We start from the raw sequence: 19,818 nt of genomic DNA, 5'->3' as shown, positions 1-19,818 counted from the left end.
TCAGCAAGGCTCTGGCAATGAGACCCCTTCCTTCTGTTTAATGAGAGAGAGGCCTTGGGACCTTCTCCCCTCTGGGGTTAGGTGACCCTGTGAAATGGGCCTCTGTGAAATGAGTCTCTACATTTGTTCTTTTCCTTTCTAGGTGAAGGGATTAAAGCTGTTTATGAGTTTGGAAAGGCCAGGAGGGCACCCAGGTGTCCCACTGTTCCAGAACCTGGATTTGACAGTTGGTTCAGCATCAGCGCCCCGAGGAGCAAGGAGTGAGATACCTTCAGGACTCTTCCCATCAGCAGCTGAAGTGATTCTCATATGGCAGTTATGCCATGAACTTGGTAGGACTGGATTGTTGGTCACTGGCATCTAGAGAGGGAGGGAGCAAAGCCTGGGGGGCTTAAGCCAACGGCATCATGGAAAAACCCCAAGAAGTCCTCTCGGTGCCCCAGAATCCCGGGGCAGATGGAGTGTGCTTATCTCTGGGATGATGGCCAGAGCAAAGTTGCTACACTCTGATCCATCATCGCTATTGGGAAAAAAAAAATAATTCAAAATTCTTTTTTTTCCTGTGGTCAGTCAATAAATGAGTCATTATTATTATTATTGCTTTTATTTTCATTATTATAGTAGACTGTTTTTTCTTTGTATTCTCAACACCTGGCAGAGCACCTTAGAGTAGGCTGTTAATAAATGTTTTTTGGAGTGAATCTTTATTATTAACAAGACAGGAGTTGGGCTTGAAGGTGTCAACATGAAAAGAAAAAAAAAGACAACATAGAAAATCTGTCCTTATTGAAAATGCACCCTGCAAGTCACAAATGTGGACTTCCAAGACCAAGGTACTCATTTTCCTACAAAATACCAGTGTTCCCACGAGGCTGAGGTTTTAAAACTTGCCCCAAACTAGGAAAACCTGTTAAATTTCCCCTGGCACCTCTCCCCATGCCTATTCATATCCTAGAAATAGAACTTTACAGCTTTCAGTACCTTTTAAAAACCTGAAAGGATTAATAATACATGAAACTTTCGATTAGTTTATTTTAAAATCAAAAGTTTCCCAGTAGATATGTACTATATGGGCACAAGGAATTGAATTTTGGAATGAAAATGTCCACAGTGCCACAAAGAACCGCAGAACAGAACCATGGGAACAAAGCAGCATCTAGAGTTGCTCATTGGAAGCAGGCCCCAATGGAAATATTAACTTTTCATGTTCATGAAGTCAGTGCCAGTAGAACTAAGATGCATTTCAGCTATTTATTTACTATGTAATTATGCAGAAAAATAATTCTCCAGAGGGTTCTTAATCCTGCATGATGGAAATATGCTTATCCAACAGAAGGCGTGTTTTCTCCATCACGAGATGATGGAAGAAGATCACGTTGCTTCCATTCAGCAGTCTGACTTACATGAAACAAAACTCACAATTACTTTCATTTAGGAACATGCAGTAAATAATTCTGAATACCTAACTGTGTCCCAAGTGCCCATCATTTCAGAGACAGATCTCATATACAATGCCTTAGAGAAAAGAATGACTTGTTTTTAAAATGTAACTAAACCCTACTTACGTGGCTGTGTTCATCTATCTCTGTACTGATATATTTGATTTAGAATTACGGATCTAGACCAATTAGGGAAATAAATATATGACTACAAAGTATCAAGGAATATTGGGGAAGGGGTGGTATTGTTAGCACTCTGGTTATCAATTTTATAAGCACCCACAACTGTGCTAAGTGTCCTGCAAAAAAAAAATACTCCTTTCCTGCTTCCTCTCAGTACAACAGACTTTGAACAAAGACAACAGGTCAACACATACTCTTTCTGTGTCCTTAAAGAGCTGGGAGGGACAAAGCTGGAAAGATGCTCACGACCATCTCCTTTTCCTTTCCATATATCAAGCCATATCTCAAGTTCCAAGTCTTTACTCTTAGACCAAGCTATTGCCCTTGTACCTAAACTACAAGGGGGAAGGTAGAATGAAAAAAAAACATTTATTAAACACCTACTGTATGCCAGGCAATGCTAACAGCACTTTACAAATAATTATGTTCTGAAAAAAAAAACCACAAATATTATCTCCTTTGAGTCTCACAAACAACCCTGAGAGGTAGATGCTTCTATTATCGTCATGTTACAATTGTAGAAACTGAGGCAGACAGAGGTAAAGTATCTCCACCCAGATTCTCATGGCTAGTATGAGTGTGAGGGCACGTTTGAATTCAGGGCTTCCTAAGTCCAGGTCCAGCACTCTGTGCATTGTGGCGCCACCTAGCTGCCGCCAGCACCTTATTCTTCCCAGTGCTTGGATACAGATGTCAGGTTCCTTACCAGGTTCTTTAGCCTCCCTCATCACCCTCTGTTCTCTTTAAATCTCACTGCCTTTTCCAAGCAAACCCACTGCACAGGGCATTCTCTGCTCCCAGCTCTGTAGCTTGGGTCACGGTGCTGTCTGCACATGGTTCATACACCTGCCAGGGTTCCAGGCACCTTCCCTTTTGGTCATTTAAAGAATTCTTGAAACCCAACCCTCCACCAAAAAGGTATCCCCTCCTCAGAAGAAAAAGAGAGATGACGGTTGCTCTGAGTGGTCCTTTTTGCACTGGCCTTATTTTGTGCCTTATTTTGACCTCTGTGACCAGCTTACAGCTCAAAGTAACCTTAGAGGTGAAGCTAAGTAATTATCAATCCATTATTACTGTGTCCTTATCGAGCTTACCATTTTTGATGGAGTTCAGACAGAAATAGTCCTGGGACAAGTTGCTATCCCACTACTATTTCTTTTATAGGGGCAGCTAGGTAGCGCCATAGTGCACAGAGCACTAGGCCTGGAGTCAGGAAGACTCATCTTCCTGAGTTCAAATCCAGCCTCAGACACTTACTAGCTGTGTGACCCTGGGCAAGTCACTTACTCGTTTGCCTTAGATCCTCATCTGGAAAATGAGCTAGAGAAGGAAATGGCAAACCACTATGGTATCTCTGCCAAAAAAGTCCCAAATGGGGTCACAAAGAGTTGGATGCAACTGAACCACAACAAATCCTTTTCTGTCTAATTTCTATAGATTATTGTGCAGGTAGATAAAATCATTGCTTTTTATAACTGAATAAAAATAAAAATGTAATTAAACAAAAATATAGTTGAATGAAAAAATTAAAATGTAGTTGAATAAGCTCATCTTCTACAGACTCACTGAAAGCATCTTCAGGGAAACTCTACTAACAGACAGGATGATGGCGATGATAGGTGCTTCTTCCTGTTGCCATAATTTTGATGTCTCTATACCTTGAGAGCCTTTCAAGCAACAGACTTTTTGAAAATTAGAATGGACCAGATAGAAGCCAATAGCTTCATGAAACAACCAGAAATATTAAATGTCAAAAGATTGAAAAATAAAAGAGAGTTTAAGGTATTTCCCATGTAAAACAACTAACATAGAAAACAGATTGAAGAAAGAGAGAGAGAGAGAGAGAGAGAGAGAGAGAGAGTTTAAGAATCACTGGATTACAAGTATGGTGTATTGCACATATTTTCTGACTTATTTGATGTATTGATCAGTTATCCCAATTTTTTCCTCTACTTTTTTCTCTTTTTTTTTCTTTTAAATATATTCTTTGTTATATGGCATGGCTGCCTGGGTGGGAGGAGGGATACTATACTGAGGGAAATTTTTTAAGTGACATTAATAAAAATTTTTTTTAAAAAGCATCATTAGATTGCCTGAAAGCCATTACAAAAAAAAAAAGCCCAGACATCATATTTCAAGAAATCATAAAATAAAACTGCCTAGATCTTTTAGAACCAGAGGGCAAAGTAAAAATAAAAAGAATTCTCTGGTCATCACCTGGAAAAAAAAAAACAAAATAAAAACTTCCAGGAACATTACAGCCAAAATCTATAGCTTCCAAGTCAAAGGAAAAAAAATAACAAGCATTTTTCCAGAAAGAAAGATTTTTAGGTACCCAGGAACCACAGTCAAAACCACAAATGACTTAGCAATAACCACTATAAAGGAGTAGAGAGTAAAGATATAAGCTTGACATAAAAAAACCTACCTGGAGAGGTTCTTATTCATTGATTTGCCACCCTTTTACCTCTTCTTATATTATACATTATACATGTTCTTGTATTTTAAATTTGTACCAATGTTCAGGTCATAAAGCCCGAAAGCCAGAGGGGAGTATGTTGTTAAGCTGCTCTGAACGGTTTTCACTGGGGGTGGCTCATCCCTTGGAGAACAGCAAGAAACAGCCCCACCTGCTCTAGGGACCCAGATCCATCCCCACCTAGTAGCAAAGAAGTAGCTTCATCTCTTCCTCCAATACCTGATTAAGATCTATCTGCTCATGTAAGAGGTGGCAATGAAAAGAGGCTTTGAGTCCAAGGACATGGAAATTCTGGCTTCAAAACTTGTGCCTCACAGAGATTTGGGGGAAACATTTTGTTCATCTTAAAGTAATATACAAGCATAAGGTGCATTACTACAAGCATTAGATCTTCTTCTGGCATCAACAATAGCAATAGGTAAACAGCGATCTGTGATTCTGTCAGCAAGAGAAACTCTTGGTGAGAGGTCTCCTTCCACCAACGCAGATCACAACCTACGTGCAACTTAATACATAACTCCCGGGGAGTTGCCTGAGGCACAAAGAGGTTAAATGGCTTGTCCAGGGTCCCATAGCTGGTGAGTGTCAAAGACAAGATGCAAAGATGGGTCTACCTGATTCTAATTCCAGCCTCCTACCTGTGCACAACCCCAGTTGCTTCTATAATAGGCACATATGGGAGTTTAATAAATGTTCTTTAATAATAACAGTAGTGGCAGTGGTGGTGGCCATGTACTTGGGACAGGGCAGTTTATAGAATCATAGATCTTGGCACTGGAAGGGATTCCAAATGATTCTCTGGCCTGTCTCACTGCCTTTAAATAAGACATTTTTTTAGCTGAAGCAACTGAAAATATGGAATGTTGTGCAGATTTGCCCAAAATCGCAGAGCTCAGAAAGTCAAGACTAGAATTCGGTATCCTATTGCCAACACCAGAACTCAGTATCCTATCTCCTACTGCAGTCTCCTTTCCACTGTACCCAGGATGAACGTCATTATCTTCCTTGGTCTAGAATAGAGAGTTCATGCTCACTGTTCCTTTCTAGACTAGGATTCTATGTAACATGAATAAGATTAGTTTTCTCAAAATAAATGGCTAGATATGTCTTGCAATTTACAGTCTATAAAATGATGCTTAAACAGAAATTTATAACCCAATTAAAATTTATAATACCTTGAAGATGCTGATTTCAGAAGAGAAGGAGTTAAAAGTCAAGGTGTGTCTTCCAGTGTGTTTAATAATTATTTCATTTTTATTTATATTTAATATTTAGAAATCAAAAAGGTAGTATCTCCCCTTCTCTGATTCTGTAATTACCAGATGGGTAGGCTCACCTAGCTTTCCCTATATTTAAATATACTTTTGAAATAAAAAATTAACTAAGAGATCAAAATTTTCTGAGGTATGGAAAAACACAAACACATAAAATGGGTTTTCAAAGCTTCTTTCCTTAGGAAAAAAGTCTTTAAAACATTACATCGCTTTTATTTTAAAGGCAGTTACGTGGTACAGTGGATAGCACACTGGACTTGGAGTTAGGAATGTCTGAGATCAAATCCTGCCAGAAAAATATATTAGCTGTGTGACTACGGCTAAGTCACCTAATATCTGTGGGCCTTGGTTTTCTTCCTTGTAAAATAGAGATCATAACAGAGCCCAGCTCACAGGATTATCGTAAAGACCAAAGACGATAATATGTCTAAAGCATTTTGCAAACCTTAAAGCACCCCACAAATGCTAGCTATTATTTTTCCTTTCCATTCCACCAGTAGGAATGCCCCAATCACAAAGGCACCCATTTCTCGGATGATTGGCAGTTTACCTTGTTCTCTTCTGGAGTGAAGAGGATTCGGAACGTAGATGGCACCCCTGGGGCTACTTTATTACAAATATCGTTGGGGCTGATGACTTTGAAGTAAGGCGAACTTTCCTCAACAATCTTCACCAGTCTTGGAACCTGCAGAGAAAACATAGGCAATTATGGACAAATGGAGTATCTCTGAGAAATATGAGAAAATGAATGGAAAGTGAGGCTTGAAAAAGGATGAGCATAGGCTAAATTCAGAAGACCCTCTTCGTCTCGGCTCAATCACTCACCAGGTGAGTTTCCAGTCTTGACATTATCCCTTACCAGATATGTGACCCTCAACAACTAATTCGATGTCTCTGGACGTCCATTTTTCTGAGTGATAAAATGAGGAGAGGGTGATAGAGATGAACTCTAAGATCTCTTCCAGTTCTGACAGCCAAGGGCTCTCTGACATATGGTAAGCAAAGTTGTTCAAGTCAGTCTCTAAAGCGTTAACCTCATTCAGTTGGCTTCTGGTCAAGGCTACACATCATTACTCATTCAAAAATTCTTGGGACAGGTGTCAGAAGAAATAGTATCTCCAAAGGGTCAGGTCTCCAAATCATTTCCATCATTGACTATTATCTTTGACTGTGGGAATATTTTAGGACCAGAAGGTATAATTAATAGCTTGTGTCACCATCCCAACGCTAGTCAGTTAAACAGGGATTATCATCCATAGGATGAAATTCACTTCCATTCTAAACCAACATTCATTTAAGCCTTTGCTACGTAACAGACGCTGAGCTATGTGCTGTAGCTACAGAGATCAAAATGAAACAGTCCCTGCCCTTGGTGAGCTCATACTCTTACGAAATCCCACTTTCAAACCAGTACAAAGACAGGAGGCCAACGTCAAAGTAAAGGAGAAGTGCTCATAACCACATTACATAGTGACAAGTCCTTCAAGATGGTGGCCACCACCATTGGCATCAAAAGTAGAAGTCTCATCACTGATCAAGGGTAGGATTTTACCTGGATTCTTTGCCTTTCAAAGTTGGAACTCTTTTAATTCATAGCATTTGGAAAACTGTGGGAACTTGATCAGATAAAATATAAGAAAATGAGAAGAGTCAGAGATCATGCAACTCATCTTGAGCTAAGTTGACTGGAAGGTCTCTGCCATTATTTTACTTGCACCTGTAAGGCTGGGAGTTGATTGACCAGTTGAATCAAACTGCCCTATGCCATTTAAGGGCAGCAAGGTGATGCAGTGGATAGAGTACAGGGCCTGGAGTCAAGAAGACATGAGTTCAAATGGTGCCTCAGATACTTACTAGCTGTGTGACCTTAGACAAGCCACTTAACCTGCTTGCCTCAGTTTCCTCATCTGTAAAATAAGCTGGAGAAGGAAATGGCAAACCACTCTAGTGTCTTTGCCAAGAAAACCCCACTTGGGGTCATGAACAGTCAGACGCCAATGAAACAACAGAACAACAACATGCCATTTAAAGTAAGTGATAAAAGGCCTAAGTGATCACTCCGGATCGCAGGCTTTAAACTAATTGCTAGAAGTACTTGGCGGCACTAAAATGACATTATATTGGGAAAGAGGATTTACAGAGATCGAGGAAACATGGTCACAGGCCAGGGGTCATCTACAAGTTGTCATGCTAATTGAGAAGCAGGGCTATTCCGGAGGTTAGAATGAGTTTGGCTTTCCCCTGAAGGGGAATGACCTCGAGGAAGAGGAGACACGGAGAGATCTTGGTTTTGGCCTTGCATAGTTCTCCTTCCCTCTCCCCCCAATCAGAACAGGACTTGGAAGAATCAAAGGGTCCAGAAAATTTTGGACTTCCCATCTTCCCACTGGTGTCCTAGCACATCAGTGAATAGCAGAGCCTATATTGGGGGCCAAGGACAGATTGCAAACGGACTCATCACTATAAGGAGTCCAGTAAAGAAACTACACCATGTCTAAGGCAAACTTCTGGAGCACCCCCTGAACAGGAGAAAAGGCCTTCCAGCCACAAAACACAAAACACAAATCAACCCTTTGCCCTGTGAGCTCTCTAAGCCGGGGCCCACTTTCCCCAGGACTCTATGTATTTGTGGGAGAGGTGGTCACAGAGTTGGGGGGTGGGGGGCATGTTTTGCACCAATTGTTCTTACTATACCACTCTTGAAAAGAATCTCTCTAAGATCTTCCACAAATGATTCTCAACTGATCATCTTGGGGAGAAGTGCCTCAAGGAGGGCTCAAGCCAATGGCCTTGGAGTCACCCCTGGCTCTTTGCAGGCACGCAGAAGTCTGAGAGAGAAATGAGGACCTGAAACACATCAGTGAGAGTGGGAATTGGAATAAGGATCTTTAGAGCTTACAGGGTTCACATACCCATTTATTTACAGAACCACAGACTAGTGTAGCTGGATTGGGTCTTATAGACCATATAGTGCAACCTTTGCACTTCTCAGAGAAGGGAACCAAAGGCCAAAGAAAGGAAGGGATTGGCTCAAGGTCATATGGCTATTTCTGGAACCCAGGACTCCTAATTCTCAACCAGAATCCAACACATTACAATGGGCTAGTTCCCTGTTTACTATGTCTTAGGATACATAAGGCAGAGATAGAAATTAGCTCAAGGCAATAGATGGATGGATGGATAGACAGACAGATAGATAAATGATAGATGGATGGATGGATGGATATTTAGATAGATTATAGATATTTAGATGGATAGATAGGCAGATAAACAGATGGATAAATGATAGACGGGTAGATAGATAGAGACAGACAGATAGATAGGTGGATGGATATTTAGACAGATGGTAGACAGATAGATAATAGGATAAATAGATATTGATGGTGAATAAAGAAATGTAGATATATTCATATATATAAAGCCTGTATAAACAATTATTAAGTCATATGCTTACTTAACAGGAAGTGACATAGTTGGCAAACCCCAAAACCCTTCACTGGAAGGACAAGGGTTTCCCTTGCATTTTGCAGCACCACGGCTGCTTTCAAATGTGACCCTGAGCTCCTTGAAGAATCCTTTTGCTCTCACAGTCGCTCTTTTAGTTTTAGTCTCATTATCCTCCCTTGCTAATGCTGCAGCGAAGAATTAAATCTGCTCTTTTCTGCTGAGTCTACCTTTTCTGCCGCTAAATTACCCCATTGATCTCTGAGAGGCCTCACTGACTCCTTTCATGAGTTACTGCACCGGATAGATCTGCAAATCTTTTCAATGCTCTTCATTTTGTTCTCTTGTCTCTTTATATATAAATTCCTTCTCTCCTCACCCATCTTACAGTGTCCCCATCTGCCTTCACACCTAAACGTTTGCATCTCTCAGATGCTTTTTTTTCCCACTCATTATTTTTCACGCTCGCTTGTTCTTCACACTGACTTTGTTCTATTCTTTGTAGCTTTTCCGCCAGGTGTCATGCAGAGCCCAGCGACATTTAATATTTTCTTTTGAAATACTGTCTAATCTGACTCTAAAGAAGACAAAGCAAGCCCAGGAAGGAAGCACCTTTCCGAAAAACAAAGAGAAGGCCAGGGCTAGACTAAACCCCAGGACGTACAATACACGCACTACAGAGGAGCCTTCTTTGACTGGCTGCAGACCAGGGCTTCTTAACCATCTTTGTGTCCTAGCCTCCTTGGACAGTCTGGTGAAACCTATGCACCCTTTCTTGGAAGTCTATTTTCAAACGTACCAAATGAAATGTATACAATTACAAAGGAAGCCAATCATAGTGAAATACATTTACCAACATAAGAAAGTAATAATAAGTTTACAGACGCTAGACTTGGAGTCCCTGCTTATAGACAAAGTCTGGAGAATATCTAAAATCGAGGGAGGTCACAGTAAGGGATGTATGAGTAATTTATTCAATATAGAACAACATTAGATTCTGCAGAACTTAACAGTGTCTTACTATCACTTTCCCCAGGTTCTGTCAAATCTAGTTTGAAATTTTAATTAAAGAAAATATAAGGACTCTCCAATTTGCATTTTTATATAAACTCTATTAGTTATTCTTCCACAGTTATAAAGGAAAAATCCCAAACCAACTGGTCGTATTTAAGGTTTTAAATTATGAGTTTAAGAGGCAGTAGATCCCCTTGCCTTGATACCAATCAAAACATACATTTCTCATACCTTCTCCCTGGACCTGCCACATATAAAGACCTGACCTGGTTTCACCACTCATCCCACGGGCTGCAAAGATCGAGGTGCCTAAGTGAAGGGACTTACCTTGTCCTTGTTTCTAAGAATCAGTGGTACTTCATAGACTTCACAGGCATCGTAGTTCTGAAATACAATCTCTGATGGGAACGGCTGGAATAAGGTCTGATCCAGGTCAATCGTTGAATACTGAAAAATTAAAAGTACCGCCAAATTATTAGATTCACCCAATTACAGAAATCACGAGGCAAGGAAATAAGACTGTTGGTCTGTTCCAACACTTACACTATAGCCAATACTTTAAGAAACCAAGGTTTGGAATCCGTAGGTCCTGCCTGCATTGGCCCTGATCACAACCCCTCTCCGAGTAAGCAGACTTGAATAGCTACACTACCCTGTAGTTTACGTGGTGATGCAGCTCTCCAAACAAAATACAGTCCATCACCAGGTCTGTACTTGAAATCATTCCAACTTGTTAGGCCCCACCATACCTCAGGAACCCAGGATGATGTCTACACCGTGAGGAGGCCTCTGAAGAACACTTTGGTTAAACTTACAGGAAACCTTCAGAGAAGACGTTTGCTAACAGAGGGCTGGCCTAACACTATAAGCATTAGTAGTGAAGACTAGCAATTAAATTTACTGCCTTAAAAGTCCTTAAATTAATTCAGTCTTGTAGTCAAACTCCAGAGTAACTGATTGATTTTAAATGTTTTTCATCTGCCTTGTTCAGTTCATTTTTCTTCCCCAGATATTCTAGCGAGATCAACTAAAACACCAGCTGCTGATCTTTAACTTCTCAACTCTTTAAACACGAGCCCATTTCTAGCTAATAATAATGATGATGATAATAATTTAAGTCCTTAAATTAATACAGAAGGAGGAGAATCCCTAACAAAAAGAAAGCACTGGAAAACTCCTTCAAATTAAAGAAGGCTAGGCCAGTGAATAAAATTTTCTCTTTCTTCCCCGTTTCCAGCTTCAGGGCTATAACCAGGCTGTGAGTGATCCAGAGTTACCATGGCCATGCTCCAAACCAAGGCAAGAGAGAAAATGGGATGCCTGGCCCCACAGAAGCCAAAACAGGAGGCCTTCAAAGTGCCAAGGAAGCAAAAAGTCCTTGCCCGGGCTCACCTCTTCCAGAAGAAGCAACTGTTGCTAAGGCAACAGGAGAGACCATGGAAACCAAAGCCATCTCACAGAGAACAGTAAGGTGGCTGAACAGCCAGTCAGATGTACACTATTATACAGAGGATGACACTATGGCGCTGCCTGTGGAATGTGGTAGGGAATCACATAATCTATCTCCGTGGTCAATACTAGGATTGTCAAGTAAGAGGGAAAACAGACTAAAGTTAAGGAGACAGATGGATGTGAATGTAGCAGGAGCTTCTTAATGCATCAGTCATATTCTAATGGTGTCTTTAGGACCAGAGAGATGTGCTGCTTTGGGAGACTGGACTGGGGGCAGAAAAAAATGCCTCTTGCCTAGACCTTTACAATAGCCTCTCAATTGGCGTCCCTGCTTCCAAGATGAAGAACCTACAATCTAGGGGGTTTGGAGTAAAAAGGGAAGGCAGTCCCCCCAAGAAGGCCTGCATACCATCCTTGTTGCTTACGTGTACATATGGACAGTATGTATGTATATGCGTATGTGAATGACATATATGTAGGTATTGTGACGTGTGTGTGTGTATGTGCATGTATTTGTTTTAAAAGGGTAATGAGAGGAAAGTATCTTAGACTATATTTATTCTACCCACTCTGCACAGAGTCTCAGGGCTGGAAGGCACTTTGGAGGCCACTTTGTCTAACTCAGTAATCTCCTCTAGAGCGTCCATGACAAGTGGTCCATCCAGCCTTCCCTCAAAGGGCTCTTGGGAAGCCACCCTCTCCATTTGTTCATACCTCTGAGTATTACGGGGACAGTTAGGTGGCACAGTGGATAGGGCACAGAGCTTGGAATTAGGAAGACAGATTTCATATCTGGCCTCAGACACTTCCTAGCTGTGTAACCCTGGGCAAGTCACTGTTTGCCTCAGTTTCCTCATCTGTCAAATGAGCTGGAGAAGGAAATGGCAAACCGCTTCAGTATTTCTGCCAAGAAAACCCCAAATGCGGTCATGAGAGTCGGACATGACTGGAATGACTCAACAACGACGGATTATTAGGAAATTTCTCCTTGCATTAAAATGAAGTGCTTCACCATGGCTCCTCTTTCTGTCTCGTGGGGCCTGGAAGAAGTCTAATGCCATCTCGACACAGCTATGTCTGCCATATCTTCTCTTCTCCAGGCTAAATGTTCCCTGTTCCTTCAATGCTGCTTATGTGCTTCCAGCCCAGTGAGATGACAGCCTATGCTATGGGAGGACCTAGTGAAGAATTTTAATCTGTTCAAACTACAACAAATTAGAAAACATTTGGGACCCCAGTTTTCTGCAAGCTTGTTTGTTTTCATTGAATAGCTTTGAAAAACTGTTATTTCAGACAGTGGCCCCAAGGGGGTCACCGAGCTTATGCTGGCAAAGAAGCCACAGTAGGGAAAGGGTAGTCATTTACCCAAGGAAGGTTCTGTGTTGATGGCTTGGGTTTGGGTTTTTTTTTTACCCCTGAGGCAATCAGGGTCAAGTGACTTGCCCAGGGTCACACAGCTAGTAAGTGTCTAAGGCTACATTGAACTCAGGTCCTCCTGACTCCAGGGCTGGTGCTCTACCCACTGCACCATCTACCATATTCCCAGACAACCTTCTCCACAAAGTCAGGTTATTTCTATTTCCCCTACTTTTAACCAAGATGTTAAATGGACAGTTGGGTCATGATAATGCTTTAAAGAAATCCAAGTGCCCATTTCTAACTTGTGCCCTAACACAGGGGAAGGCCATCCTGCCACCTCTTAATTTCACAGAGGCCCTTACTGACCCAAGGTCATATTCTCTCTTAACAGTCTCATTTAGAATTCCTTTCTAAGTATCCCTGACTTCAAAATATGCCTGATAAAAACAACCAGGACACGTCTGAATCAGGTCTATCTGTAGCTTTGTAATGATCATCGTCTAGAATAAAGTTAGTAAGTCCGAATGGATTAAGTAATTGTGAGAAATAACTTTTAGCTTAAGTGGTTTGGGTTAATTAACTCTTACAGAAGTGGCTCTTGAGCTGAGGTCTGCAAGCTTTTTATATCTCTATCTAGATAACTGTATTTCAATCTAATTGGATTCCTTCGTCATTCTGTGTATTTTCTTTTTTTTCTTTTTTAAAATTTTTTAAATTTTTTTTGTGTGTATTTTCTTATATGCATTTATAAACACAATTCTGAGAAATTAGTCCATAGCTTTCACCCAAGGGTTGAAGGGGCCCGAGGGGTCTATGATATACACATACCCCAAAGTCATTTTATGAACCTCTTCCTTACACGTTCAAATAAATTGTCTTTTCTTTAGGGCAAAGAATGATGTTAACACTACTCACATAATAGAATCTGAGAAATATACTAGGCTATAAACTTCTCAACAACAGGAATCCTTCCTTTGTGTTTCCCTTCTCAACACTGCTCCTGGGTTCAGCACACAATAGATAATACATGCTGTGGCTCAGCCGTGTAGCCATTTCCTCACTGAAAATGCCAGTTTTTAAACGAGAGGCATGAAGCGCATGTGCTTGGAAGGTTTTGTTTTTCCTGTGCTGCCCACAAGATGCCTAAGAATTGACTCAAAACAAAATGGCTTTCCCTCTTCACTTGGAAAGTGTATTGGGGCAGCTTCATTTGGGGAAAGGTTTCTCTTTATCACTGTAGCAGTTGGAAACAGCTGCCTTGAGGGCAGGCACCGACAGGAAGGTGCTGCTTTGCATCCTTCTGCCTTGGGTTTCAAGGGCCTATTCCTGGGTAGTTGATCACTGGGAAGAAACACACCCAAAGACTTCCCACAAGAACATTTATTAAGCACCTTCTCCTAGTGAGTCACAGGGTGAGGCCCTGAGAGACAAAGGAAACCGAAATCCTCCTTGTTCTCAGGAAACTCACCTTGCATCGAGGGAACATAACATGTACACAGCCGGAGGGCTGATGACGAAGCATGCCGCCCACTGCTGACAAAGAGTGATGGACTCGGGAGAGACTGAGACAGAGATTTTTCTGAACATGGCCAGTCCAGAAATTTGTTTGGCTTGACTACTCATATTTGTTACAAAGATTGTTTTTCTTTTTCTTTTTTAATTGAAAGGGGGGTAGGAGGGAAATCACATAGATTTTTATTCACTGAAAAAAAATAAAATTAGATAAAAGCTAAAAAATATGTGCCCAGAGATAAGTCATTTCGAGGAGGAGGGAGCCCCAACAACAGGAAGGCTGCAGAAGGGTTCATAGAGGCCCTCTCTCCTGCCTGGGAGTCTCTAGCCCAGACCACCTTTTCACGAGGCACCCACGCTATGTTCACTTCACTCCCTGCCCCTCTCCTCCCTCTTCAGGCTGACCCCCTGCACACCAGCTGCCTCACCCCCACGGTCCACCCTCCCCCCTTACCAACTCCCCTTTGTGTGTTTTCTTCCCCCTTTAGAAAGTAAACTCCTTGAGGGCAAGTGAAGATAAGGGTTCTGAGAGGAAAGTGTGAGGACAGAGTTCATTCTATTGGCCAGATTTAACTTCAGCCTGCTGGTTGTTGTCCTTTGCTCTCGAAGGGGACCCATGTGACATCACTATGTTGGGGTCAGAGTACGGTGTGTCTGTGTGTGGCTGATGGGAAGGCTCTATCACAGGTCGGGCACAAACAGTCCATGTGAACACTGGAGCGGAGATGGCTCTAAGTTGGTGCATTTCACGCTTTGCTCATAGACCATAGCATCTTCTTTAACGCAGGTACGCCATGTTGGGCGGTCCTGTGCCAGTGTCTCCCACGTCATGCAATTGATTCCAAAGTTCTTCAGAGAGACCTTGAGAGTGTCTTTGCATCACTTGCGATTCCATGTGAACATGGACAAGGCCCTAGAGACTCCGGCAGGTGGAGCGGGGGGAACAGCTGGTAGTACTCAGATGAAATGCAGAGTTCACAAAGAGGACTCATGTGAAGTAATCGCGGGGATAGCAGCTTGAGCCTGACCACAGAGGCCTGCATTGTCAGGCTGAGGATCTTGTATCCTAACATGGAAGCACCAAAGACTTTTGGGCAGAGAAGTGACCCAGTGGGACCTGTGCCTCAGGAGCTCTATGGAGGACCGGTTGGGGGAGGGATGAGAACAGAAACAAGGACGCTAATGAAGGAGCTCCTACGATGATCCAGGCAAGAGATGATGAAGCCCTGGACTTGTAGTGGCTAAACAGACGTAGAAAGTGTGGAGCGATGAAGGCGCACCAAAACAGAAGACAGCGAGGTGGTGGAACTGACGAGATTTGGCAGATGGTTGGAGGTGGGGCTCGGGGGACAGAGTGGACAAGGGTGGTTTGAGAGCTGGGGACTGGGAGGACAGTGGTGCCCACAAGAGAAACAGCGACACGTGGGGAAGGCAGGCTTACAGGAAAACAGAATGAGTGTCACTTTGGGCATGAGTGTTTCAGATAACTACGGGGACGTCCAGGGAGAGATGCCCATCAATCAATTCCTATTTCAGGACTGAAATTCAGGAGAAAGACAGGGGGAAAAAAACTGAGGCCAACAAAGGACAAAAATCACACAACTGTGAGGACTAAGAATAAATCAGCAGAAAAGGTGACATAAAACTCTAATCTGAGTAGACGGGGCGTGTGCAGGAACCAGACAACAGAAACAGTGGGACACAGAAAACTCAGGATGAATTGAGCCAAAGGCAGAACCATATGGTTAGACAGGACTTTAGACCCCACTCCAAACCTCACTCCTTGGCAAGTAAAGCTACACTTCAAACATTCCCCAAAATAGCTCACATTTTTATAGCATCTACTATATGCTTCACAAATATCTCATTTGATCTTCACAACTACCTGTGAGGTAGAAGCTGTTATTAATCCCCATTTTACCAATGAGGAAACTGAGGCTGGCAGAGGTCAAGTGACTTGGCCAGGGTCACACAGTTAATAGGTGTCCGAGACTGGACTTGAACTCAGGTCTTCTTGACCCCAGGCCCAGGGCCCTACCCATTGTGCCACCTCACTCTCAACACTGGTGATACCGCTGTCAGCAATGACAGATTTGAATTCGCTTGCACTTTGAAAGACTTTCAAGTAGAGACTCCATAATCCATGCCCATTGTTCATTTCTGTGTTTAGCTACATTAGGGTAGTCCATTATTGACACATTTTTGCCCTCCTTTCATCCAAAGGATCTCAGCTGTCATCAGGTTCTAGACCCAAGTTCATTACTGACTTCCTCTGCAATCTCAGGCTGGGGGGAGATGGGAGGGGAGAGGAGGAAGGGTCTACTTCACGTCTCCTCTAGCTGAACCACAGAGCTATGAGACACAAGATTGCGTTTGTATGTTGTTTTAGGGTCTTCTGATGAGAGGTGCTGTATATACAAGCACAAACGTGAGCAATATTTTCATGAGACCAAAAACATAAATTATTCAAAGCACGACATTTTACTCCACAGGTATTTGAATTTCTGCCATACACAAAGATGTGGAAATGCCAGGTTTCACTCATAGTGATTTAAAGCTGGCTTTTCTAAGATGATGGCAATAAAATTTGGGGGGATTTGGAAAAGTATTTTAAAAATCACTGTTTTTTAGGGCTCAAAAGCTTCTGTTTGGATGTGGAATCCAGACTGAGGGGGAAGGAACAAAGTGCCAGTATAAATATGTCTTTTCCCTTGGTCTTGAGGGATCACCCTACCCCTGAGAAGAAGACTTTTACTGGGCGAGATTATTCTCATTCTCCACCTTGCTCTTCAAACTGCAAATAACGACGCCATTTCAAATCCAAAGACCTCGATGCTACTGAAGGGCATTCTGAGAAGTATAAAAAGTGCATTTAAGGGCAGCTGGGTGGGGCAGTAGATAGAGCGCTGACCCTGGAGTCAGGAGGACATGAGATCAAATTTGGCCTAGCTGTGGGACCCTGTGCAAGTCACTTAACTCCAACTGCCGGAGGAAAAAAAGTGCATTTAAACCAAAGGGCTTAAACTTTTCTCTTGAGTCATTTTGAGATCTTAGCAGCAGAAATACAAAACAAGATAGGAAGAGAAAGAACAAGAACAGAACCCCGGGGCCAAGAAGTGGTGGGCTACCTTTTGATGAGTGGTTTCTCCCATATCTAAAAGCTCGGTGATCTGTGGCCGGCACATCACTCGAGTTGAAGACAGACGCTCTTCTGTGGTGAGGGACATCTCCTTCAGGAATTCAGAGGGGCTGAGCTGGAATTAAAAATAAGAGGAGATAAAGGGCCACAAATGACTACATGGAGAAAGGTTTTTCTTGCTCAAGTGCCCACCGTGAATAATTTGTTTTCAGCCATCAGGATCATCTTAGGACTCCACTGCATTCTTCTAATGAAATATTTAAAATAAATTATACAAAAGAAAACGCTCATGCACTTATGAGCTAGGGTAATATAAAGTGGCATGTGTGATCTTTTTCTTTTATTTTCCCTCTTAAAATTTAATTGGATCCCACAAATGATTATGAAGGGAAAGCCTGGAAAACATGACGAGAGAGCCACACACTCAGGATTCCCCTCAGCTTCCAAACTCAGCAGCTGTGCCATATAGACTGCGAAATGCTGAGAAAAGACATAAGGACAAATAGCACCAAAAAAAAGAAGGGCTTAGTTTATTTTGTTATTCAAATGTGAATTTGATTTTTTAAAAAATCTCTCCCTAAAAGTTTAGATACTATCTGATCACCTGAGAAAAGACAGTTCAGGCCACTTCTCTGACCTACACTTAATGGCCATTCCCATTGATTAAATTAATTAATTAACTAAACAAGCAGCAACATTCTCCACTGCTAACACCATTCTGATGAGACTGGCTTCCATTGCACCATGTGCATCTTGTGCATGTGGAGTTATTTTCACGTTGTTGCCCCATTAGAACATGAGCTCCTTCAGCATAGGGACTGTTTTTGCTCTTCTTTGCACCCCCAGGGCCTGGCTCACACAAAACAATAAACATTTGTTGATCAACTGAAAACAATAAAATGGCCCCCATCATCTGACTAAATCTAACCCAATTAACCCAACTTCTCTCTTAGACAGAAACAATGACAAATCCGTGCTTATAATCACTATTGATTTCATAATTATGATTTCCGGGATGCTCATACATCCGCTCTTGTCTATGGTTGAAACTGCTCAAAGGCTGTTGTTGGTGTTTGCCCTTCCTTGTCCAAGAGGACCATGACATCCAGGAGGTGATGCCATGATATGCAAGTGAATTGGGTTCACGTGAGAGATGGCTGTGCAAGGTCACCAGCCTCACACTCACTCCTCTGGAGCCATCTGGATCCAGTGGCCAGATATAGATCAGCATGACTGAAAGAGGGGAATATGAGGGTGTGGCTGGGGCCAGCCCACCAACCCAAAAGGGGAAAGTCTATAAAGCTTTTCATCTTTCCATCTTCAGCCCTTAGTGCAGTGTTTTGTGAAATGGGTAGAGTGCCGAGCCTGGAGTCAGAAAGACTCATCTTCTTGAATTCAAATCTGGCAATAGACACTTTCCAACTGTGTGACCCTGGGCAAGTCACTTAACCCTGTTTGCCTTGGTTTCCTCATAAAGAAATGGAAAACCACTCTAATATCTTTGTGAAGAAAACCCCAAATGGGGTCATAGCAAGTAAGACAAAACTGAACAACAACATTCATACAGAGTAGGAACTTCATAAAGGTTTACTGAATGGATCAGAACTCAAGCTCAAAGTGCTAAGGTTTAAAATCATTGAGTCCCTCAGCTACCAGGCACATCTGGTATTACCCAGTGTAATCTCTACCAGAAGAATGACTCCCTTCCACAACACTCCAACAAGTGGTCATCAGCCTTCACCTGAAGACCCGTAGCATGGAGCGAATAACCCAGGCAGCCCAATCTATTTCTGGGCAATTTTCATTATTAGGAAGTTTTTCTTTATGTTCTGCCAAAATCTCCCTGTTACTTTAATCCACTGGTCCCAATCCCACCCTCTGGGGCCAAGCTGGACAAGTCAGCTCTCTGGCCTTTGATTCTGAAGTCTGCTTATCCCCTTATTGGTGAACATTGGTTTAACTTAAGCTTTTCTCCATAATCCTGGATTGCTTCTGCTGCCCTTGGACAGAACTCTGTTTAGACAACAGATAACCATGCCTTCCTCACCCCCAAATTGACTCAAAGTTCAAAAGTGGGTAAATCCCTAGATCCAGCTGATTTTGCTGATGAACTTTTGCCTATCATCCTCAAACCCTAGGACAGATTTTGCCCTTCCCCCGACTTCCCTTCCCCCTCCTCCTCCCCACAGAGAACATTCCGGCTTTCAGCCTAGAGAGAGAGAGAACACCGGTCTAGGTAGTAGTAGATGCCAGATTTCTTTAGGGCAATGACTGCGTATTACAATGCTTAGCACACAGTGAGCATGAATAAAATTTGTTGAATGAATATCCATGATTACTGGAAGTAACAAGAATTATCTGACACAATTTGTTTGTTGGTTTTTTTAAAAAAAAACATTGAAAAGTACATTATTTATCTGATCTATTTTGCCTTGGGCTAAAATCAGTTTCTTCCCCAAGAGTTTATTCCCCTTCAAAATTGCATGTTAGTGCCTGAATCTAGCATAAGTGCATTGGGACATC

At 42.1% G+C, this 19,818-nt stretch overlaps 1 protein-coding gene across 1 annotated transcript in view; it reads right to left on the bottom strand.

The window, feature by feature from the left end:
* HYDIN (HYDIN axonemal central pair apparatus protein) overlaps nt 1-19,818 on the bottom strand; it is a 464,226-nt gene that overhangs the window by 397,868 nt on the left and 46,540 nt on the right. The window contains 3 exon segments of the mRNA XM_078149348.1: nt 5,926-6,060; nt 10,161-10,280; nt 17,285-17,410. Coding sequence (XP_078005474.1) covers nt 5,926-6,060; nt 10,161-10,280; nt 17,285-17,410 — 381 coding nt within the window.

Source organism: Phascolarctos cinereus, unplaced genomic scaffold, assembly GCF_003287225.1.
Source record: "Phascolarctos cinereus isolate Bilbo 61053 unplaced genomic scaffold, phaCin_HiC Scaffold_2;HRSCAF=192, whole genome shotgun sequence".
Lineage (NCBI taxonomy): Eukaryota > Metazoa > Chordata > Mammalia > Diprotodontia > Phascolarctidae > Phascolarctos > Phascolarctos cinereus.
The sequence above is the reverse complement of the archived record's forward strand: the minus strand, read 5'-3'. Positions and strand labels throughout refer to the sequence as shown.